The sequence below is a fragment of the Lonchura striata genome, chromosome 11, assembly GCF_050655825.1.
Source record: "Lonchura striata isolate lonStrDom1 chromosome 11, ASM5065582v1, whole genome shotgun sequence".
NCBI lineage: Eukaryota > Metazoa > Chordata > Aves > Passeriformes > Estrildidae > Lonchura > Lonchura striata.
The window spans coordinates 6,336,273-6,360,478 of record NC_140713.1 but is presented as its reverse complement, the minus strand read 5'-3'; the positions used below and the strand labels follow the sequence as shown (position 1 = coordinate 6,360,478).

Here is a 24,206-nt window from a genome sequence, read left to right as displayed (position 1 = left end):
AATATTACATCAGACCAAATGACAATGATTAAAATCAGCTTTTTTCCCCCCTTCCCCCCCTCTTTTCCTCCTTCTTCTTTTCAGTAAGTCTGTTGAAGGACGTGACAGTGGCCTGATCCTCCCCAACACCGAACCGTTATCCCCCGGCAGGGCCGGGTCGGGCCGGGCTGCGCGGGACTCCGCGGGGCAGCGCAGGGCTCCCGCCCCGGCCGCGCCGCGCGGAGCGGCTCTGCGGGCGGCGGCGCCGGGGGCGCGGGCTGGGGAGCCGGCCGCCTTCCCAGCCTTATTTCATTTTCAAGGGCTGTATTTTATTTTATTCTGGGGGGGGTGGGGGTGGGGGATGGGGGAGTAAATCTGCAGACCTTCACCAAAAGGAGGGAAAAATATCCAATTTTCATCGCAAAATTAGCTAGGGCGAGAGCAAAGGGCTGAGCTAATTGTAGCCTAATCCTCTGCCCTGCAGGCGTTTGCAAAGCCCTGAGCAAGAATTCGCTTTTTTTCCTCCTCTTCTCCCTTCCCTCTGTTATTTAGAGACGGGATTATTGCCTTTCTTCTCATAACAGCCTCGGCAGTTTCATTTAAAGGCTTTTTCCCCCCCCTCACACACACACATACACACACACACGCACAAAATAAATAGAAAAAGAAGCAGCAAAAACAGGGGAAGAGAGAGGAGACAGAGAAGCTTTAAAAATAATAATAATCACAGCAGGATCTGCGGAGCAAAGATAGTAATAAAAGCAAAAAGCTGAGCCCATCCACACACAGCCCCGGCAGAGCCCAAAGCCAAAGGGGGGCTCGCAGATCTCTTCTGTGCTCAAGGTAAGGACCTCGGCAGCGGCTCCGCAGCTGCCCGTGCGCCCGCCCGTGCGGGGCCGGAGCGCGCCGTGCGCGCCGCGCCTCGCATCGCGCCGCGCGGTTCGCGCCTGCTCGCGCTCCTCTATTATTTTTTTTTTTTTCACCCCCCTCTTTTTTTTTTTTTTTTTTTTTTTTTTGGAAAGTGCCTCTTCAAACTCACTCGGCTGCCGGCTCCTGGGAGCAGCGGCGGAGGGGTGTTTTTTTAAAGCTACAGGACCCGTTTGCAGCCGCTTTGGTAGCGCCGCGCGTGTGTGTGTGTCTGCGTGTGTGTGTGTGCGTGTGTGTGTGTGCGCGCGTGTGTGTGTATGTTTTGTTTTGCTCCGCTCCAGCATGGGCAGCGCCGGCGGAGCCCCGCGGCCCGGGGTGCCCGCGCTCCCAGTGCCCCCCCGGCCCCGGCTCTGAAGACGGCCGAGCCCCGGCGCGGCGGAGGCAGCGCGGCTCGCTCCGCGCTCTCGCATGGTACGCGCGGAGCCGCGGCTCGGGCGGGCGGGAGCGCGGCGCGGGCCGGGGCGCGGGGGCTGGCGGCGGGGCGGCTCGGCACAAAGGGAAGGCGGGCGACAATGGGGAGCGCCGCGTATGGAAAACACGGGCGGGCTGTGAATGAAACTCTGGCGCCAGTGAGAGTGGAAGGCTTGGTTTGGGGTAGACTTCAAACCACTCTAGGCTATAGTTTGCATTCCTGCTCCTGCATGCGATGTGGCACACTTCTGCAAAATTAATACATTAGCCTGGCTAATGCTCACCACCATTGGCTGCGCGGAAAATGTGCAGGATCGGGGATTCGGGCTTGACTTTTTTTTTTTCTTGCATTCATCTAAGACATCTTTCTTGTTATGTGGGAATAAGTAAAGGACGCCATGTTGTGCCTTCTCTCTTTTTTTTTTTTTTTTTTTTTTTTTTTTTTTTTTTTTGGTTGAATTTTACCTTCGGGCATACAGTGTGTTCAAGAGAAAAAGGCAGAAGTTGAGTGACCGGGTGCGTTGCTCGCTGGTGATTTCCCTGACCATCAGTAGGGAAAAGCATTTGGGTGACGTGAAACTTGCACTAAATAGACTGGAGTCTGCCAGAGAGAGGCGGGTTGCGGGGGGGAGGAAAGAGGGGGGAGGAAGGAGAAAGCCTTTCCTTTTTTTTTTTTTCTTTTTATTTTGGGGGGGAGGCAACCAGAGCTCCAGAGGGAGTTCCCCTTTTGCTCCCCTCCTCCCCCCCCCCCCCCCCCCCGCAAAAGTTTTGGGCACGATCTCCTCTGTGTCTCGGTGCAGTGTTCAGTAAATCAGCGTGGAGGTGTGTGCAAATGTTTATGGACTTTTAATTTTGGAGCCACCGAGCCCAAGGTCTGTAGCCCCCCCGGCCCGCTTTGTCTCTGGCTGGGAGCACGGCGTAGCAAGTTGTCTCGGAGTGGCTCTGGAGGCAGAGCCGAGCGCTCGCCGTCCCTGTGCCGGCAGACAAAGGTAATTGCCCGGCCTGGCTGTGCCCCGCCGGCAGCGCCGGGCGCTGCCCGCGGACGCCGACGCTGCCCTGCGGTGCCGCGGGAGCTTGTGGCCCGCAGTGCCGAGGACGGGGCGGCCGGGGGCATGCAGTGGGTGGATTTACCGCCGTGGGTCTGCTCGTACAGAAATGAAGGTCCCTGGGGAGGAAGAGCAGCTTCCCCGCGGCTCCGGCAGCCCGGCCGCAGCGGCGGTGCCGGGGGCCCGGGTCCAGCCCGGCTCCCCGGGAGAGCAGCTCCATGGCAGGTCCGTAAACCTGCCGTTTTCATGTCACGTCTTAAATGTGCATGAAGGAATTAAACTGCACGAGTGAATAACAGCATTAGTTTCAATTAATTTTTATCCTGGCAACAATAAACTTTAGAAACAAAGCGCTTTTACATCCTTAATTAGTCTTGCTTCCCATCTGTAGTCTTTTAAGTGCCTGCTCCTTGATTTAACTTTGTCCCTCCTTCAGAGCCGCCTCCTTTTTTATTATTTTCCTTTTTTTTTTTTTCCCGTTCCCCCTTCCAGACTGCTGCCTGTTTCTTTCCTGCAACCTTTCACCTCCCTTGTCCCTATCTGTCTGCTCTGCTCTGTGCAGTTTCTCCTGTATTTTCCCAACATCAACAGCAGTATTGGTTACCATGGCCCCAAGCTATGTGCAGAGGTGGGAAAGCTTCATCCGCCCAAAACTTCTTACACTTTTGAAGTCTTTCTTTTAGTAGGATCTGAAATGTATCATCTAGAGTGTGTATTAAATGAACAGTATTCCTGAAGGCTTTAGAGCAAGAAAGGCAACACCCTGGAAAATTCTGCAGTCTTTCAGCATTCTCTGCCCTAGGGTTATAGCCCTGGGCACGGAGCTGAATGGAGCTCTTACAACTGCCTTCTGTTTACCTTTTATGGTTAAAATAACAGCTTAGCAAAGAAGCAACTTCATGGAGAAACGATTCAGTGAAATCATCTCAAGCTGTAGCAGCATAGCTAGTTTAATCACCCCTAGAGAGCTGAACAACTGTGAGCACAATGGGACACAAAATCATTTTGTGTGTAAATGAGCATGGCATTGTGATTATTTCACTTTGCATGGGCAAATAGTTTTTACAAGCAGTTAGCTTAGGAAGGCAGAAAAAGATAAGCTGGCTCTGAAAGATCTTGGTGTGTAATGTTTGAAAAACTAAATATTCACATAATTTGGGAATCAGGCTCTATTGATTTTGCCTTCAGCAGGTTCCTGTGTTACTTATTAGAGCAGGGTTATTGCCTGTGCCACTAGTTGGGATGCTGTATCCTGTTGTAGGCAACTAAAGAGCAAGGATTATTTTACATGGTTTAATAAATGAAGTTTGTTAGTGTTTCTGTGATATTTACCCTTAAGGTTTTAATTTTCTCATCCATATTAGAAAATATGTGCATAAAGACTTCCACTGGATAAATACATTTAGGATTTTGCTTTGTGCATAAAATAAGTACATTACTCAGTGTGATGAATTTTTGCTGTGTGTTACATTAAGAAGAGGAAGGAGTCATTAGAAATAGGGTTATGGTACCTTAAGAAACAGGGGGTATTTTTTTTGGAGCAGTAGTGCTTAGCAGTCGCGCCTCTTGATAATTTGTTCATACAAAAATGATTGAATTCCACAATTTTAATAAAAATCTAGGATTCATTTTTTAATATAAATCCTCTCTAGCCAGTGTTTGAATTCCCCTTCTCCTCCTCTCCCCTCAAAAGCCAGTGGCACCTTCAATAAGTAAGAAAAGCCATAAAAGTTTGAGAACTATTTTAGCTTTCCAGTGATTTTCTATAATTAAGTGTTTTTTCAACACATGCTCTAGCTGAGAAATGCCAAAAGCAGAGGATTGTTCAAAAGGTCCCTCCAGTGAATAGTATAAATTAAATATCTACTGTGTGAGTATGGCCTCACTGAGAATCTCAGTCTTTACAGATCAAGGAATTTACTGGTATACTAACATTAAACAAAATCCTAAGATAGCAGCAGTGTTTAAATATGCACAAATAGATTCATATCACTTGATCTTTAGCTATCTGTGCATATTTTAAAATTGATGTCTGTATTTCAAGACAAATGGTTAAATGTAAGACACATTTACAGAGGACTGGAAGTCCTTTGATTTCATTTGGAAATTGTAACAAGGGGTGCAGATGAGCCCTAATTAGGCTCTTGTTTTGTGAAACTGCATGAGATTTATTTCTAAGGCGGCCCTGTACTGTGCAAGGTCTGTACCTTTATTATTAGTGAAAATGGTTGGGGTCTGAACAAAGGCAGGGTTGACATTCAGCCTGGATCTTCTGACCCTTTCATTTTAGTGGAAGAGCAGAGACTGAACATGAGTTTACAGTGCTCTTTGGTAAGGAAAAAAACCAGCAACCTTTGTCTGTGTTGGCAGACAGATCAGTAAACATGTTGCTAAAATACTGCAGGTACTTACATACTAAGTTGTTTTTGAAAGTTGGGCGTTTTATTTATGCTATATGACATATTTACTGAAGGTTGGCCACAGCAAGCTCTTGTGGGAAACAAGAAAGCAACATCTTCAGTGATGAAAGGATTCAGTCACTTTCCTTGAAGGTGGTGCTGTAGTGAAAATGTTAATGCCCAAATTCGCATCGGCTGACACAGAGTCCTAGGACAGAGCTGGCACTTGCTTCGTGCTCAGCGCAGATGTCCACCAGCCTCTGAAGAGACAAGGATGTGGATTCATAATGGGGTGATGTATTCCTGTGCTGTAGATGCAAGAAATCCTTAGGAGCTAACCAAGATGAAATACAGTAAATGGAGATGTTGTGATGATTTGTGAAGCTGTTCAGATTTGTTAAGATTTTTCAGTCCCTTTCTCTATAGCTTGGAAATTATTTTACAAGGAATGTTGCTGATTAATGTTCATCAAGTGTTGCAGTCGGGCTTCTTGTGCAAAATACTGCAAAGAGAAAGGCAAGACCAGCTTTAGATTTCTAGGAAACATTGTCAAAGTAACGTGGGAGAAATAGAAATTCACTTTGCAATGCTGCATGTAAAGTGCTTGTCAGATGCAAGGAAGAGCCTGGGTGCTTGGTAGCATGCTTGAATTACAAAATACCAGAAAAATTAGATTATATTCAGAAATGTCTTCAACTATAATGTTTTGCATGTGTTGCTTTCCCCATAAGGGGGAGAATGGATGTACATTTTCTTAAACTTTTCTAGAAGGGTTTTTTCCCTGTTTGACCTGTGTGCCGTCTGCACCAATTGAACTGAAATCAGCTTTGAGAAACGTTTCATGGAGAATAAGATGTGCTTTTCTTAAGAAGAGAATTGAGGAATTTTATTTTGCTTGGTTGTCCTGTTCATTTTTAAGGCATTTCAGTATTTTTAGTTTTGGTTTTGCTGAAAATTTTTTAGATTCAGTTCAGTAATTTCACTAATTTTCCAATATTTTTAGGGCAGGAGACATTAGGTGGATCGTGGAATTTATGATTTCACGTGCTGGATTATTCAGTTCTTTCTTGTCCTAAAAGCATGGGTCAGTTTACTTATCTTTCTGTTTTCACTGCTTCCAGGTATTAGTTGCTTTCAGTTTGAAAGCTTATTAGTTGTTTAAGTCTAATATTAAGGTTTGACTGAAAATTATCCATTTATTTCACAATTATTGAAACCAAGCCAGAAAATTGATCTTAGTTTGAAGTGAAATTTACTACATGTATAAACTAAGTGCCTTAGGTACTGAGGAAGTCACTAATTTAGAGGTGTCTTGTTACTGAGACAAACTTGCAAAAACCCCCTGAATCCCAATTCACAAATTGGTTATTCGTTTGTCGGGGGATATTTCACATCTAACACATAAGCCCACGACCTTTAATTAGAATTTTGCAGTTTGTTTTATGCCCCTTGAGGCTGACACCTTGAAAATTTTTTTCTTGATTTCTTATTGCTAATAAGCATCTTTCTCTTCCCCTCTGGTACTTAGAAGAAAATGATGCAAATACACTTAATTACAGTGGTGGCAATAATTTGTTAGCCGAATATGTGATCAGGCAGATACAAAAACGATCTGATTAAATCTGTGATCACACTGGGAAGAAAGGTAACACAGTGCTGCATTTAAGGAAACTGTTCTTTTCGCCTCCCCGCTGCAGGAGGGAAGAAGCATGTCCCGTCTGTCTCTGACGCGCTCCCCGGTTTCTCCTCTGGCTGCTCAAGGAATTCCTCTCCCAGCTCAACTCACCAAGTCCAACGCTCCCGTGCACATCGATGTAGGAGGACACATGTACACCAGCAGCCTGGCCACCCTGACCAAGTACCCAGACTCCAGGTGAGACCTCGGTGCTGGCAGCTGGCTGCCTGCTGCTGCTCGCTGCGTGTACCTGTGAGGAATTTATTATATATTCACCGCTTATGAATAATTCAGCTCCTGATTTATACAGTAACTTCACTGGGGTTCTGCAGAAAAAAAGGCCTGTACAATTTATATATTATTTAGAGAGTCTATTAATTTTCTCTCGCAACATCTTCTGCACTCTGCTGATATGTTTGAAGCACCTGTTGGTGTGCTGCCCTAGATTATCTCCAGCTGTATCAGGAAACTTGTTTCTATCAGGTTTGGGGGGGAAAAATTGTTTTTTTCTTCCTCAAGGAGAAAGAATGGTTCTATACTACTGTGGGACTTAAGGATGCTTCTGCTGGCCTCAGCAGTCAGTTCCTCTGGGCACTGCCTGGCTGACCCACTCTGGCTGCTGCAGGCACAGGCTGGATTAAATTCCTGTGTGTTTGAATGTGCTGCCTTGTGCTGGACAGGTTGGTGACATGGCTGGCAAGATTTATGTAGATATGGCCAGAGTTATCTCAGGATAGACTCCAGATATGCGTAATTAGGAACAGATGTGGCATGAGATGATCTTGGTGTATGACATGGAGCCTGTGTTGTCTGCCTGGCTGCCAGTCCTGCAGGTTCTGGGATCCTGGGCAGCGTGCAGGGCACTGCCCTCGGGGGTGAAAACCCAGCATGGCAGCAGGGCCTTCAGAGGTGCCTGATTCTGATTTACAGTTCTGGCCACTAAACCAGTGCAGCTTTTTGTCACTGGGTGCTCTGGGTGCAGAGGGTGAGTTCCAGAGGCTGAGTGTGAGTGCAGGGCAGGTGTGCCTGTGCAGGGCCATGGTGCCCAGTGCCCTGTTGGCTCCACAGCAAGGAAAAGCCTTGATTTTTCTGCCAGAGGTTTTGCTACTTGCATGGCCAGTATTCCATAAGATAGAGATTTTTTTTTTCTTTTTTTTCGGTATGACAACCAGTGTAAAGAGCTAGTTTCATCTGAAGATTTTTCTTTTAAAAGAACTAAGGGGTTTTGCAGATTTGGCAGATTCCCAAGCAATAAATGACATTTATGGAGACACCTTGAAATGCCTCTAATATCATAAAGCATATGGCTGTGATTTCGTTCCAAGGAAACGGAGCTGCTGAAATTCTCTATGGAAAAAAGCCCAATTATTAAAATACCTATATTTTATGGTCGGACCAAAACAGTATGATTTTTTTGGACAGTGTCTATTTAATAATGTCTTTGTGGTACTACTTTAATAATAGAGAAGAAATCTATTTAGTGAAGAAAAATTTATAATGGAGAAGCATACAAATGCTTCGTAGTATTAAAAATTACAGTGAAGATTCAGCAGTTGTAATAGAGTGACACATCTGTTTCCACCTTTTAAAATAACTGCTGCTATTTTTAAAATACGCCCCACATCAAACTTACTTAATAAAAGCTTAAGTTATGGAAGAATATACATAATATACATTCTTTGAATATACATTTTTTGGGAGAATATACATAAATTCACAGATTTTATTTCAAGAGAATAGAGTACTGAACCAAAATTTTCTTTTTTCTGCTTGATAAATAACAAAAGCATATTTCTTCAGATTTTGAAAGTACAAAACTGACCAAACTTTACATGCTGCCTGATGTTTTGCTATGGACTGTCTTTTGTTTATATTGCTATGTTATCTTTTAAGGCTTGAATGCTTTTTCAGCTGCTCAAACTTCAGTTCTGACTGAAGTGAGAGCTTCCAGGATGTAGTCTATAGATGACATTATTTTTGCAAAAGATAAACTTTCACCAGCAGCCCAAGTAGGACATATTGCTTGATACATTATGAAACTGGGTGAAGACTGTATCTTATTTATTAAATTTTTAAAAAATATTGTTGTTTTTTGTGCAGTGCTGCATAGTAGACTTAGTTGTAAGCCCATCCCTGAGTCCCTCATTGGCCTGCTCACATTCCTGGTTGAGGCAAAATAGCTGCAGTTATTCCCATGAGGATGGTCAGAGCTCCTGGTGCTGCTTCCCTGCCCTGCTGTGGATTTTCCATGAGGCACAGACTGGCTGTGCAGTGCTGGGGCTGGGAGAGTATTCCTGGCTCTCTCACAGGGCAGGAGGAGAGAGACAGCTCTTCTGAGCAAAATACCTGGAAATAATCCCAGGGCACTGCTGCAGGCAGAGGCACGGCCACGCTGACCCACATGCACAGCTGGCTGGGTTATTTTGGACAGCCTGGTAAACTCCTGGTGTGACCGTGACTTTAAAAGCTTCAGATCCAAGAAGTCACACAAATTTGTATTTCAGCAAAAGCTATAAGCATATGCTGAAACGCTTTGCTAAATCTTAGCTGCAGTCGCATAAAATAGTTTGTGCTCACTGAAATTGAAAACTGTGAGAATAAACTTTCTTTTTATGTTTTACAATCTCTACTGCTTTCTCCGTGCTCCCAGATCCCAAAGAGCTTCTAGCTTGTAGCTTTTTAGCATGTACTGTACTTGGATTTTTAAGGACATGTGGATTGTGAGCATGTGTATAAACCGTTGTGCATGCACAGAAACATCACATGCTGATGGAAAAAATAAATCACCAAGTCGTGTTTGAACTTCCTCAGTATTTTGGGGAGGTCCTTAGCAAACTCAGTCGTGTTGACTTCAGTGGGAGGCAGGAGCTCCCAGCAGCTGGCCAGGTCAGCCCAGCAGGAGCATGTAGGTATGACCAGTTCCTGCCATCGCTGTGCCCCAGGGGACACCTGGCAGCGTGGTGACAGCATGTCCTCTAGTGCTGTGACAGCAGTGACTGGCTCTGCCCACCCACCTCAGGTGTGTGCTCAGGTCTGGGGAGGAAAAGGACCATATTGGGGAAATCTCACTCAGGTAACTGAGTGGCTCTTGGTGTGAAGCCAGAGCCCAAATCTTGCATTTCAGAGATCCCAGAGTTGTTTCAGAGCAACTTGGACCAAGTCTTTGATGTTGTTTGTATTGGTGCAGCTGCTGTGCTCAGAGCATTTGTCCACTGATGAAATTTGCATAAGTAAAGGGTGCCAGATTAGGCATTAAAGGGGGTAGATGTCCTCTTTCCAGTAAATTTTTTATGGCCCACATAAATTCTCTTAAGAGGAGAAAACGAGCAGGCACAACTGGTGTGACAAAGGAGAAGAGGGTTAAACAGCCACTGTCAAAGGTGGTTTCTGAACCACTCAGACTCACCCACTACTCTTGCACATCTTTCCAGTTGGATTTTTGAATTAAACCACACACAAGAAAAAAAAAAAAACCAAAAAGCTGTCCTTTCAGAGGGTGAAAGGCAAGGGAAATGAGAAACATAAAAAGAAACTGTGATCAACAACAGCATAATGATGATGGTCTCAGAAATGACCTCAAAAATAATATGATTATTCTCACCTTCTGTACCTAATTGTGACCGCTTTCCATGCATCCAAAATTGTCATTAAAGTTGATAAGCTTTGAAACTACAGGGAGGTTGATGTCGTGTAGCTGGATCTGAGGCTCAATTTCAGTAGTTTGTTTTCAGCAAATTCTTCTACTTAAACTCCCAATTCTTGTAGTTCTGAATTGCAGGTTAAAAAAAAACCCCAAACAAACCAGAAAACTCTGTTGAATTCTACTGACTCTTACAATCAGCCTATTTTTTTCTATAATAATTGGCTAAGTAGAGAAATTATTAATCTTTGTAGCATTTGCTCTGGAAATTTCATTCCTGTCTTCACCCAGAGGACCTCTAAAGCAGCCCCTTCACACATTGACACTTAAATGTGGATTTATATGACAGATTGTAAAGGCTGCAAAACCTCTAGCACGTCTACAAAGTTGCAAATTGTATTTATCCAACGGAGTGAGAGAATTTTTACATTTAGAAAACAAACCTGCACCAGAAGTCCAAGCTCCCAATGTGCAGTCAGGAATACCCAAAGGCATTGCCAGATCCCACAGTCTTATTCCTACTGAACTCTGGCAGACTTCAGGCAGAAAAGAAGTAGAACCTCCAGATCCCTGTAGACCACAGCAAGCCCCAGCTTCTTGATTTCACTGGAAATTTTGATACCACTTTGAATTTTTTTTAGAAAGCAGAAGAAGATTTTTTTGTCAGAAGCTTGTCCTTTTCACAGTCCTGAATAGTGTTTTTATCTCAGAGAATTGCTGTGAGCTCTCTCTGAGCTGTGCTGCTGTACGAGGTAAATATATTTACCTTCCATTCTTGGGTAGTTTGTGTATAACCCCCTGTTTAGGATATTTCCATGTGCTTTAAAGCTGATGCTTTGAGTGGCATTACTTATGAGACAGGGGAACAGGAATGATTTCCATGGCAGTGCCACTGTCTAGGTGGGAGCAGTGTGAGTGCACAGAGCCCAGAGAGCCTCCCCTGGGGGTTTGGGAGCTCTGCTCCCAGCCTTTCCCCCTGGCAGGATGGAGCTCCTAAAACCATAATGCACATTTTATACCCTTTTTAGTTTCGCCAATAAATTTATCATTCATTTATTTATTTATTTTATGGGCCACATCATTTATTTAAATTTAAACTTTATTTAAACTTCCTCTAAATTGAACTTAGATGAGCAGATTTAAACCTCAAGGATACACTTGTTAAAGTACATGTACACATAGAGAGTGTATATTATATATATATTACCAAAATATGCTTAAGAAAACTTAAAGATAACATTAGTGGCACTGAATAAAAAAATTGATCTTAATAAAAATGGAATAAAACATAAAAAGAATAAGAATTAGACCTGACCCTGAATAAATTTAAGAACAATCAAACCTAACAGAAATTAATCCTAACAGAAAATTGCTCTTAATTAACTCAATGGAATAAGAAAACATAACATTACAATGAAAATAACAACATGATAAATTTAAATGGCCCAGGGCAGCTGAGGCAGTGCAGCACAGTGCCCCTCCTGATCCCAGCTCTTGGGCACTGGGCTCTACCACCCCACCTCTGGAGCCTGTGCCCTCCAAGGAAAACCAGCACAGGTTTTATTATTTGGTTCAGGAACTAATGACCCCTCTACAAGACAACAGTTTTCCAGGCATACCCCTGCCTCACTTTCCTCTAAACCCATGGACTTTTTTGATGATTTACAAAGGAGTCCCCTAAAGCATGTGTCTTCCCTGAATGTTTCTTGTGAAACACACTCTCCTACCAAGTGATCTGATTCCAGCTACTCTCTAGGTATCTTTGGGTTTAATTCACCTGCCTTTTCCTCCAGCACCTCCATCTCTCTGGTTGTTGGAGCTCAGCACTCACACCCGAGATCTGCTTCTCCCCCCTCCTCTGCAGCCACTCCAGCCTGGACTGAGTTCAGGGCAGTTCTCTGCTCCGTGTTTGAGGATCCCTCTGTTTTCCCTGATGGAACACGCTTGCTGGCCCTGCAACAGCTGCATGCAGGGCTTTCACAGCTCAGACACCTCCTGAGATCTCTGTTTTCCCTGATGGAACACGCTTGCTGGCCCTGCACAGCTGCATGCAGGGCTTTCACAGCTCAGACACCTCCTGAGATCTACGGACACATCTCCCACATCATCCTTTACATGAAGGGCTCTGCACTGGGCCCCACTCTGCACTTCTTGGGAGGGAGCAGGGAAATTCTCCGTTTGGATGTATTTAGGATATATAATTCTCTGGATTTAGTAGAGCTGAGAACATATCATATATCTTCCTCATGTATTCAGCGTCTGTCTTATAATAATTTATTTGCTAATTTTCCATCAAATCTGTGTATTATTGAGGTTACAGCCTGAAGACAATGTCCAATTAGCAAATTTTGTCACTCACCCCATGCTGGCAGTTGGGCTGTAAATCAGTGATTAAACAAGGCCTCTGCTCAAGACAGGTTAAGTGGGGTGAAGGCAGATGTGTTCCTGAGCAGTGAGTGTTGGTGGCTGTGGAAGCACGGCACGGCTGAGGGAAGGATCCCCATCTGGAGCAGTGCTGGCTCCCTGGGACAGCACAGGCTGGGACAGCCCCGTGCTGCTGCACCCTGCAGTGGCATCCATCCCCTCACGTGTCCCCAGGTCTCTCCATGCTGCTGTCACTCGTGCTGCTCACCCGCCTGTCATGATCCGCTTGTTGCGGGGTGTCGTGATGGTTCCCAAAGTGCAAAAGACAAACAGCAGGGGACTATCAGTTTAATCACAACAAATGCACCTTTATTAGGGGCCAAAACAATAAATGCAATAGGGGGCCAGAAAAGAAATAAAAAGGATAGAGAGAGAGAGAGAAGGGGGGATGGGAATAGCTACCAACAAGGTGAGATCCTCACTGGTCCGGACGATGGGGATCCGTCTTGTTGTGTTGGGGAGAATCTCTAAAGTCCTGCCCAACCCAGGGGTCCAGTTATAGTCCACAGAGGGAAAAAAGGGGGGAGCATGCAGAACAATGAGAGTCTATTCAAATTGTTGTGGGGGAACAGGTGTATCTACTGAAAACCACCCAGGCAGGACAAACACAATGAAGAATAAGTCCATTGGAGTTACTGGAGAAGAACAGGTCATGTCAATGGTGGTCACACCACCATTTCCCTCACTCCCTGTGGTAGGGGTCTCTGTCTCAGACTTTGGGGAGAGGGTTCTTGATCTCCGTCTGTCATGGTGGTAATGAAGCAGATGAGGGATCTTCAGTGAGAGACCACCAGAGTCACCCCAACAGTTCATTTGGCTTAAAGGTGGAGAGTGAAGCAGGAATTGCAGTAGGCCGCTCTGTGCTGGGTCCACGCTGGGTCTTTGCCAAGTCCTTGCCAACTCCTTGCCAAGTTCTTGCCGGGCCTCGTTGGGAACAGCACGTAACGGTGCAGCGGCTGCACCTGCACTGTTGCCTTCTCCACGCCGGAACTGCAGAGGGGGAAGGGAAATCCTGCTCCTGGAAATCAGCAGGAAAATGAGTGAGGGTCTTCAGACGGCCTCTTACACCCCGCAGCGCTGTGCAGTGCCCACGCAGCGAAGGGCACGGTGGCACATTCAGCCTCTGCCAGGCAGCGCCGTGCCCCCGAGCAGCCGCGCAGTGCCCGGCCGGGCTGGCCTGGCAGGCCCAGCCCGCAGTCTGAGCTCCCCAGGGCAGCTCCAGCGTTCAGCAGGCGCTGCAGAACGTGCCTGCACGAGCTGCAGCACAGAGCTTGCGTCTCAACAGCTGCTGGCAACTCAGCCAGACACTGACTTGTAAGCAAAGCTCCTGGAGAGGCAGGAGCAAGGACCTTGCTTGCAGTTGGAGTGCTCTGAGGGGCAGGCTGTGGGTGCTGCCACACCAGCGTGGCAGCTCTGCAGCGAGGGCTGAGCCTGCCAGGCTCCCCCAGCTCTGCCCTCTGTCAGCAACTGGGTGTGTGCTGCAGATGAGAGCAAGTAAAGGAGCCAAAACCCAGAGGTTTTGGTTATACGCAGTGCTTTTTCTGAATTAACATATGAATTCTTACAGAGATTAACATAGTTTTTGGATTCATATCATGCACTTGAGATTTAGAGATAAATCTTTGGAGTTTTTCTTATCTGGTCATTGAGCAGACATGTCTGTTTTCTAAGGGAGCTTTGATCAGCAGAATCCATAAGATAAAAACCCAGAGGAGGGCTTTTCCCCCTTTGCATCCTCTGTTTCCCCCCAGTCTGCCTGTGGATGTTGTACTTATTAAAGCCAGAGCTGGAGCAAGCAAAGGGTCTCCCTTTGCCAGTCTGCTTTATCAGGAGGTGTAAGCTGAACCTGTCTGTCCCCATCTGCAGAGCCAGCTCATTACAGGTGCTACATGGCCAAGGTCACACAAGTCCTTGCAGCACTTGGATAAGCTCTGGGAAAGGTGTGAAGTGTTTGTTCCTACAGGCATTGTGTCCTGCAGCTCTGTGTGTTGCTGCTTGGACACAGCCAGCACAGCTCCAGAGCAGGGGGAGGACTGACCAGAGCTGCTACAGCTTGAGCTGCACCGGTCCCAGGTGGCAGAGGAGGAGTACATGGCTTGGTCTCTAAGGAAAATAAAAATAACCTGCAACAGGCATGTATTTACAGCTGGGAATGATGATGTTAAATACCCTGTTTCTGTCTGTCACTAGCTGGACACTCCTGGATGCAGTGTGTGTCAGAGCCCGTGGAGGAAGCGCACTGTGGTAGCAGATGTCCACGTGTTCCCTCTGTTGTTGCACAGCTGGAGCTGTAGCTTCAGTGGTAAAGGATCCCTGTAACCCTAACCCTGCATGCCATTAATTTAGGGAGATGGGAAGGAAGTAATTTATATTTGTGTTTTATATACACAGAAGTCCTCTTTGTGTCCACCTCTCCAGGGTCTCCTAGGAGCTGGCGTGTAGGGAGCCAAGCAGAGCTGAGCTCTCTGCTGTCACAGAGGAGTCTGCTCCTTCCTGGGCTTGATAACCACTGCCCTGCCCAGCACAGCCGCAGGCTGGGAGCTGCCCGCAGGCTCTGGAGAGGAAAGCACAGTGTAGCCTTTGGGAGTGCAAATCTTACTGCAGTTGGGTGCTGAGATTGGGTCCTGTCGAACAAATTATTTGTGTGTTTACTTGGAAAAGCTGAAATGTTCAAGAAAACACTGCCTGGCTGGTCTCTGATTAATGTTTTTTACAGAAATTATATTTTCTCTCTACATTTGCAGCCTGGGTTGTGTGGAGACATACGTGGGTATTGTGGTGACTAGGAAGGGGCAGACTGAGCTCATTCTGTGGAGGAGCAGATAGCAAATCAACACTCAGATGACTTAAAGAAATAACATGGTTGTGGTGCTGTGCCTGGCACAGGTTTTTCAAAACCCCTGAGTTTGAGAAAATTGCACAGTCCTACCCAGACAGCAGCTTCCTTGCCTCAGCTAATCCAAGGGAAGAGCAGGCCTGTCATGCAGCTGGTGCAGCCAGGCTTGGGCAGGAGGGATGGCACTTGTGGCCGCTGAGGGCAGTCCAAAAGATGAATATTGAATGTTCATGTCCAGTACCTTTGGTGCAAACCCCAGCTGACCTTGCCTTGTTTTCTGCTCTTCCCTCTCATGTTCTGCAATGATAACATGACTGTACCTGAGTTACATTTACCACATCAGTAATTCCCACCCTTCCTGCTTATAACAGGTTGAAAACTAGTCTGGTTTACTAAAAAAAATCAAAGAGAAGCCAGCAGACAAGGATACCAAAATTTCAACTTTTTTTTTTCATTTCACGCTCTGTATTTATCTGAGTTTCTTGTTGGTCAAGTTTGGTTTGTCATTTATTTTGTTGCTACTTTTGCTTATCACTTACCTGACAGGGCACTTTGGTACCAGCAGCATAATTTGAGTATTTTTCAGCAGTCAGTTGCAGGATGGTAAGAGGGAGAGCATTGGCATAGCAGTGTATTTTGAGAAACCACTTCCACAGGATGCTGTGGAAGTTACTGCTTCTTCCTTGTAGTTGCTGCCAGTGGAAGCTCTTTCCTGCTCAACAGTGTGGTGTTAAGCACTGCAAAGACGCTGTGCTATGAAATGCAGCATCTTTAGCTGAAAAACAAAGGGGGATCTCCTTTATTGATTGCTGCTTCGTGTGCTGTGCATGCAGCTCCCTCATGGCATGCAGAGGAGCCTGTGAAGAGGCAGGTTCAGCAGCTTTGTACTGGAAATCCTGTCCCGAGGTCACAGCTCACCACGGCACCGCTGGAGCTGGCGAGGCGTTACCCCTTCACAGCTGGGTTTTGAACACACATCACTGGTGTTTGTCTTTTGATTCATAAACTTTTGATTTATAGAGACCCTGCAATGGCAAGTGGGCCTAGTCTGCTTAGGGGGATATTTCATGAACTACTTAGGAAGTTTATAAAACAGACTCCCTGGATTATGAAGCAAGGGGGTATCTGTTTTGTAAGGAATGTGTTATGAAATGGATTTGTCTCTAGGCCTAACTTAATTATTCTAATGATCCCACTGGTGGTTGTAGGTGCCGTTCCGGGTGCATATTGTGACCTACATGCTCGTGATCATTTGTGAAATCTAAAGATTTAAAACTACATTGGGCCTTTTTACTTCCTTGCCTCCTTCCACTGAAATGAATGGGGGTGGTTTGGATGTTGGTGTGTTGGGCCACATCTCTCTTCCAATGAAGTCAATGGGAGTTTTACCATGAGCTTAAATGAAAACAAGCCCTATTGTTTTAGAAAATGAGCCTAATAATAGACCTGGCCAAAAGAATCCTTGTCCTCTGTGGAGTTGGCCAGGGATGGAGCTGTGTGGTGAGGAGTTACCAGAGCCTGAGCGCTGCAGTCAGATGCTTCTGCCGGGTGCCCGCAGTGCTGGTCTGAAACACTCCTGAGGCTGTAAAACCAGCAGCCAGGTGAACACAACCCTTACAGGTGCATGCACAAACCTCTCCCAGCCTTCCTAAAGACGTGACTCTGCTGCTTTTGAAGGAGTTCCTTTAAATTTGTATCTGTATAACTGAAATCTGAATTAATCTATTCACGGGTTAATGAAATCTTGAAGAACAAAGTGCATATTTAAATAGAAGAAATATGCAGGCATGCAAACACAGGACTCAAATGTGAAAGCAGAAGGGAGGCTGGATCTCTGGAGCACAGACTAAGAAGCTGGTGTGGAGGATGCCAGGCAGGGGCTGATGCAGGCTGTGCTCTGTGCTGCTGTTGCCCCCGTGAACTTTGCTAGGTTTTTGTTATGTGAAATGTAGTAAATTGATGAGCATATCTAGGCCTTGCAGTACCTCAGCTTGTTCCCTTATGCTGTCCTGACAGTATCCTGACCTTATCTGACATCTGACATAATCTGATGGCAGGGACAGGTATTGTCAGTCACTCTCATGGCTACTCTAACTCCTGATACAGAATTACACCAGGTTGGTGGCTTTCCTAATCTGAATTTACAGCTGGGAGAAGCTGCAGAGCTGGAATTAAACTCCAGAGTTATAAACTCATTTCTCCATGCTCTGTCCACCAAACTGCCTACTCCTTCATCTCAGCTGCTGTGGTTAGCATGTTTCTTTTGATGCTTAAAAATGAATTACACCTGTAAAAACTTTACAGGGGTTTGTTTTTACCTGATTTGCTCTCACTTGAAACTCAGCCAGGAAGGACAGCTCTTAGCTTCACAAGTGTGCTTGATTGTGTTCCCTCCCACTGACAGCTGCCTGTCTGTCAGAGCTGGGCACCAGGACACAGAGGCAGAGCAGAGGAATTTGGTGTTCACCTGTACTGTGTTAAATTTGCTCTGCTGCCAGTATGGTGTGTGTTCAAAAGCCAAAATTGCTGCTTTTTATTTGCTGAGAGTCACATGAAGCAAAACCTGTGAGTGCTGCACGTGGCTGCTGGGAAGTTACTGTGCAGCATTTGCACCATTCCTCTTGGTCAGACTCAGAAGGGATCAGCTGGTGAGCTCTGGGTGCTGAGGCTTGCCCCATGAGGCTGCAGCACTGGGGGAAGCCCAGAGCACAGGGCAGGCTCCTGTCCCACCTCCCTGCTGATGGAGTGCAGCTGCTGCCCGTGCTGCAGGTAATCTGGTTAGCTCTGGAGACGCTTTGGCAGCAGCAAATCTCTCTTGAGAAAGTGGACAATGAAAACCAGGGACTCTCTTTAACCTCTTTGGCGTCGTGCTGTGTTAGGCCAATGATTTGTACCAATGCAATTTACACCAAAGGCTGCAGCTTTGGCTTTGGGAAATGCAGACTGAGCTCTGCCCCTACAAAACTCAAATGCAGTTCCACGGGCAGATTTGGGTACTTCCATGGGAAGCAGTACATGACAGTGGAGAAACTGGGTCCTCTGCTGGTGCCAGGCTTGTCTTGGAGGGAATGAGGGCTGAATTATGGCCAGTAGTATGTAAGATTGCTGTTGAATGAGGGAAAAAATTCAATGACTGCTTTTTAGTCTTACGGAGGGGGGGATAATAAAGCTTGGAGTTAATACCAGTTTCAAACATATTTCTTCTTTGTTTCACATCCAGTTGTATTCTGTTTGCAGGCATGAGGGTTAAAATGGGGGCCTACTTCTGCTTCCAATTAAATCAGAGGATGATTTGGCCTTGACTTCACTGGAACCAGAATCAAACCCATGACCAGAGTATTGTAGTTAAGAATGAACCTCTTACAATCACATAAGAAAGTCAGGTTCAGCTTTCAGTAGCTCATCAGAACTCAATGGTGAACAGTTTACTTATAATTTTAAAGTTTTTGATAAGCTTAATTTTGTAGGGCAGGTGTCCTCTGTGCAGCAGGTGTTATTGTCTCCTTCCTGAGTGGGTGTTCCTTTTCTAAAGCCCTTAGACAGGAGCTCCTTTTTTTGGGAATATGGCTGTGGGGGTGGGCTCTTCCCAGCAGGCCTGGTGGTGGTGTGTTGCTTCCTGTCTATCCCTGGTCTCCAGCTGCAGAAGTGAAAAAGCTGCTGGAAATTCCTCTTTTTTTTCTGCTCATCTGCCAATGGCTCAGGCTCACCAGCAAAAAAAGTACACAAATGTTCCTGCTTGGTGTAGTTGTGTGGGCTTTGGGCATTGTTTTCCCTTCAAAATAGCTTTTTAACAAGTTGTTCTTGATGTCTTCAGTTTCTTTAAATGAATAGCCAGGAAAAATGCATTGATTACAGCTTAATCAAAACTTAGAAAAAACAAAAGAATAAACATTATTCGTTCATCATTTGAAGCGTGATAACAAAATATGGATAGAGAGAGCTAGATGCAACTTCCCAATCACACACAAGCTTGGAGAGAAACAGGAGCAGTGGCAATCCTGTGAGTCCTGCAGTGTCTGCTCCAGAGCAGGGGCTGAAGTGAGCTGAGCTGGAGGTGGGCAGCACTGCACTGCAGCAGCTTTACATTCTGGGACTGGGCAAAATCAGTGTAGTTTTTTATCCTCAGCTCAGTGGAGGACACAAGGATGGGCTGCAGGATAAGCAAATGGAGCAAGAATGCCAGACAAGCTGGGTTCTTTCCAAATTATTGTCAACAGCAGGAGAGCTGCACCAGTTCAGTGGAACAAGGAAATGTCTGAGCTCAGGGGCAGCTGCTTGTCAGCAGAAAGCTGATGTGTCAGTGGCCAGAGAGACTGGAATCATTCCTGCTCACAGTCCTGGGGATGTCCCAGTGCAGCACAGGCCAGTGTGGGCAGCCAGGGTCACTGGGTGTCCCTGCTCAGCCCAGGTGATGCAGAGCTGCAGAGTCCTGGGCAGCCTGGGTCTGGGAACTGTTCTATGAATCTGGAAATAAAGGAGATAATAATGGGAAAACAGCTCAGCTTTTTGTCTGGGGTTGGAAGTGGAGGTCTGTGACTCCAGCAGGTTAGACACTGCAGCTGTGTACGTGAGCAGTGTGTACCAAAGTCCATGTGTTGGGTGTCACCATTTGTGCTCTGTAAAAGGTTGTGAAGCCCTCGAGTCAATGACATCCCTCTTTCTCCTGCTGAAACCTCCTGGTTTCACAGCACCCACACATACAAAAAATGTAGAGGGCCAGACTCACACCCTGAAAGGGAAATGAATTCCATTTGAAATTTTCCCTGCCTTCACTGAATCTCAGTGGGAGTTTCACTCTTGACTTCAACGAGCGAGGATTTAGCCCATTTATATTATAATATAACCAGTGTCTGCATGTTCTCAGCCTCCCAGCATGCCCGGTTCTACTGGGCTCTTGGTAATGGAAGTAAGTCCAGATTTAGTCAGATTGAAAATCTTAGTGAAATACTGAGTTACCCTCCACTGGAAGTTACAGAAAGGAGAGCAGCAAGAGAGCAGCCCTGCCCGCACCAGGGCCCTCGTAGCACCATGATTAGGGGAAAGCCATTGTTAAAGGAATAGCAAGAAAAGACTTGTACAGGCAGGAATGTTTTATTTGAAATTTATATCTTCTCATGTATTAACAGCTTAATTTTCTTGAGTGCCTACAACTCCCACAGAGTTTGAAGTGCAATGCAGATCTTGCAGGATTGGGATCTTTGGAAAACCTTTGCGAAACCAAGATGCTAGTTTTGAATTTCGGTTTCAATTAAAGAATTTTTGTTCTAAGTTTATTTTCATGAACAATATTTAGTGTAAATTATGTGTCAAGAAAACATGAGAGGCACAGAACCCTCACAGGCCTCAAATCAGAGCAGCAGAACAATGGCATAATAGAGGATACCATATAAATTTATATTAATGTTTTTAATCTTCCCCAACTATTTAGGCAAAAGGTCAATTAGAATGAAGTAAAAGGAACAAGGAGAGATAAAATAGCCTATACATAGCATATAACTGAATATTATACTGGAAAAAATCAGTAGCGCCAGAAATCCAGCTTACATTCTTCTTTAACTTCAAGTGTAAGTCCACAATTTAAAATATGGGAGGAATTCCCAGGTAGATGGATATTACCTGCAGTGTAGTAACCTCTGTGACTGAAAGAATAATATTCAGCTCCTACCCTAAACACATCCTGTGTTTCAAAGGCTCATATTATTTGGTGACTTTTATGAAAAATATGCAGGTCAGGCAGACTCTGCTGTTCCCACTCTCCCCAAACGCTGGTGCTCGTTAGGAGCAGGGGTGGCAGGAGTGGCCTGCCTTGCACTGCAGTGACAGCCTCTGCTTGGCTTGGGATGCTCACACTGACGTGGTCAGAGCCCTGTTCTGGGCATGGTTACTCCAGAGCAGCCCAGCCAGACCAGACAATGGGAATTGGATGCTAAAGCATCATAAATCATGTAGGCTCTTTGTCACTGTCCCTGGTGCCAGAGATAAACAAGCCATGTCAGTGGCAGGTAGGGAACTTGTAATGAAGAAATGGGAATCATACCTGCATTTGAAAGCTACATTTTTTCCCTTGTTGAGCACAGCAAATGCTTTTCATCACTGATGAGTTGAATAGGTGTGGTGGGGTGCTGATGTGTGTGCAGCAAAAAGTCTGTGTCTCTGTGTGTATATCTGCTTCCCTTACCTATGGATGTAGGCATGTGCCAAATTAAATTAAAGGATTCGTGATACAGCAATTAACGAAGTAGAAAAGTTTGTTTAGGGAAGTATTTTAATAGCTGTTAACACACTAAAACAGACAAAATCTTGAATAAGGCAAATTGGAATCATCAGCCTGATGAAGGGCTGTGTGCTGCCTCACTGCTCGTGGCTAAGCAGCACTCTGCTGCTGCTGGTCACCACAGGACAGTGGCAGCAGCCAGGGATGAGTGACCAGTGCTGATGGGCTTAGGGTTAATACCCCTGGAAACCTGGTGAGAATGAAGAGCTCACAGGAATCTCAATTCCCCTTGTATTTGCTCTGCTCATTGTAATTGTCTGAGCACTCCTCCTCCTCCCTGTTGGGATGTGTGGCTGAAGGGATACAGGGCCAGAGTGGCTCTTGACTACCAAGAGAATTTTTTCATTCAGGAAAAGACACAGGCTTCTCTGCTTGGGATTAGTGTTTCCACTTCCTTGTCTTACCTGCTAATTTATGTCGAGTTCATACTGTTTCTGCAAGTTAAGTGTGGTACATCAAATTATGAATACACACACATTTCCAGGAAGTTACATATCAAAGTCATCTGCTAAAGTGTCTTAAATGGGTAGATAGGCTATAAACAACAAGCATCTCTTGCTCTTACCATGAATTCTTTGTGGTATTTCAAAAATAATAGGTAATTTCCACTTCAGTGGATTTTATTACCTGTTGCTCCAGTGGACTTTAATTGATAGTAACAATGAAGAGAAAACAGAATTGTCCATGGCTTTGTTTTAACTACAAAATCCATTATACACCTAATTTTGCTTTTTTAGTGGTGGCATAGAAAGAAGAAAGAAAATCCTTCCAGAGCTTCCTAAGAATGATTCTGCATGGTAGATTATAATGTGCTTTATGGATTATTGACTTTTAAAAATACATGTTGATACTATATAGACTAGCTCTGATCTGTAACAAAAATAGATATCATAGCCTGAACAGCAAAATATGAAGTATTAAATCTAGGTAATAGATCCTGCAGTTCATTCAGGTGCTCAATAGTTAATGAGTGTAATATCCTTCAGAAGCATGGCAAAGTGAGCATATGGCTCAAAAACTCCTGTAGCATTCCAGGATCAGCACTGGGAGGCAGGAACAGGAAGTTATGGGAATTGGAGATGGATAAACACGTTACCCTGTGAGTTACCTCCTTGTAGGGAGCTGGCCCTGGCTGGACTCCAGGCACCACCAAAGCTGCTACCCCACCCCTCCACAGCTGGACAGGGGAGAAGAAATGTAGTGAAGGTTCATGAGTTAAAGACCAGGGGAGATCACTCAGAAATACCATCAAAGGCAAAGCAGGCTGGAATTAGAGGTATTAATTGGATTTATTGCTAACAAAATCAGAGCAGGATAATGAGAAGTAAAATAAACCTTTTCCCCCAGCCCCCTCTCATTCCCAGCTCTACCTCCCCTGACGGCACAGGGAGACAGGAATGGGGTTTTTGGTCAGTTCATCCCCCAGAGCTTCCCCTGCTGATGTCCCCCCTATGGGAGAGTTCTGCAGGAACTTCTCCAGCTTGGCTCCATCTCACGAGCAGCAGCTCAGTGACCTGCTGCAACCTGAGTCCCTCCCACGGGCACACAGCCCTCCCACACCTGCTGTGGAGTGGGTCTCTCTGTCCAGGGCTGCAGTGCTCCAAGGCCAGGCTGCTCCAGCCTGGGAGCAGGGCCTTTCTGTCCCCTGGGTCTCCCTCTGGGTCACAGCCCCCTCCAGGCACCACCGCTCAGGTGTGGGCACCTCTGCCAGGGGCTGGGGGTGGATCTCTGCATCCCCCATGGATCTCTGCATCCCCCATGGATCCCCAGGGACTGGGGGTGGATCTCTGCATCCCCCGTGGATCCCCAGGGGCTGTGGGTGGATCTCTCCATCCCCCATGGATCTCTGCATCCCCCATGGATCTCTGCATTCCACGGATCCCCACGGGCTGCAGGGCACAGCTGCCTCACCATGGTCATCACCAGGGTCTGCAGAGGAATCCCAGCTCTGGCACCTGGAGCACCTCCTGCCCCTCCTTCCCCACTGACCTTGATGTCTGCAGAATTGTTCCTCTCATGTTCTGACCCCGCTCTTCTCTGGCCACAATTACAACTGTGCAGTAATTTTTGTTTTTCTTTTAAAATCTATAATCACAGAGGTGTTACCACAATTTCTAATTGCCCAGCCTTGGCCAGAGGTCCATCACTCTTTGGAGCTGGATAGCTCCAAAGAGCTTCCTCTGGCAGCTCCTTACAGAAGCCACCCCTGCAGCCCCTCTGCTACCAGAGCTTGGCCATGCCAGCCCAATACACCCCTCCACCCTGCTGCTGAGGTTGGGCCTCACTGCTTCATGCTCTTGTTTAAAATTGAGCCTTCAGTATCTCTGGTTTGCTCTCACAGGTCAGTTTTGTTTGAACATCTGTGTAGCTCACTTGTGTCACCAGGATTGAAAGGTCTGGGGCTGTGATGCCTGAGGCCACTGGCACCTGAGCTGCCTTGCTGAAGGGCAGGTGCTTCCCAGCCATGGGGAGGAGGAGCTGGTGGTCAGGGTGGCTGGAGCCCCTGGAGTGGTGCGTGACCTGTCTGACACCACAGGCTTGGGGCTGGAGGTTGGTACCTGGTCTGGTACCTGCCAGAAGCTCCTTTTGGGGCAC

The 24,206-nt window shown here is 46.1% G+C and overlaps 1 protein-coding gene across 4 annotated transcripts in view; it reads left to right on the top strand.

The window, feature by feature from the left end:
• Positions 1–215: 215 nt before the first annotated feature.
• The window catches only part of KCTD15 (potassium channel tetramerization domain containing 15), a 47,473-nt gene continuing 23,482 nt past the window's right edge, over positions 216–24,206 (top strand). The window contains exons 1-2 of one of the 4 annotated variants that reach the window (XM_021536692.4): positions 216–822; positions 6,460–6,635. In XM_021536692.4, coding sequence (XP_021392367.1) covers positions 6,472–6,635 — 164 coding nt within the window. In that variant the 5' untranslated portion in view covers positions 216–822; positions 6,460–6,471. Of the gene's footprint in view, positions 823–980; positions 1,318–2,286; positions 2,307–2,356; positions 5,847–6,459; positions 6,636–24,206 lie in introns of those variants that run through there. The other 3 variants (XM_077786260.2, XM_021536693.4, XM_077786261.2) reach the window with 3 other exon arrangements.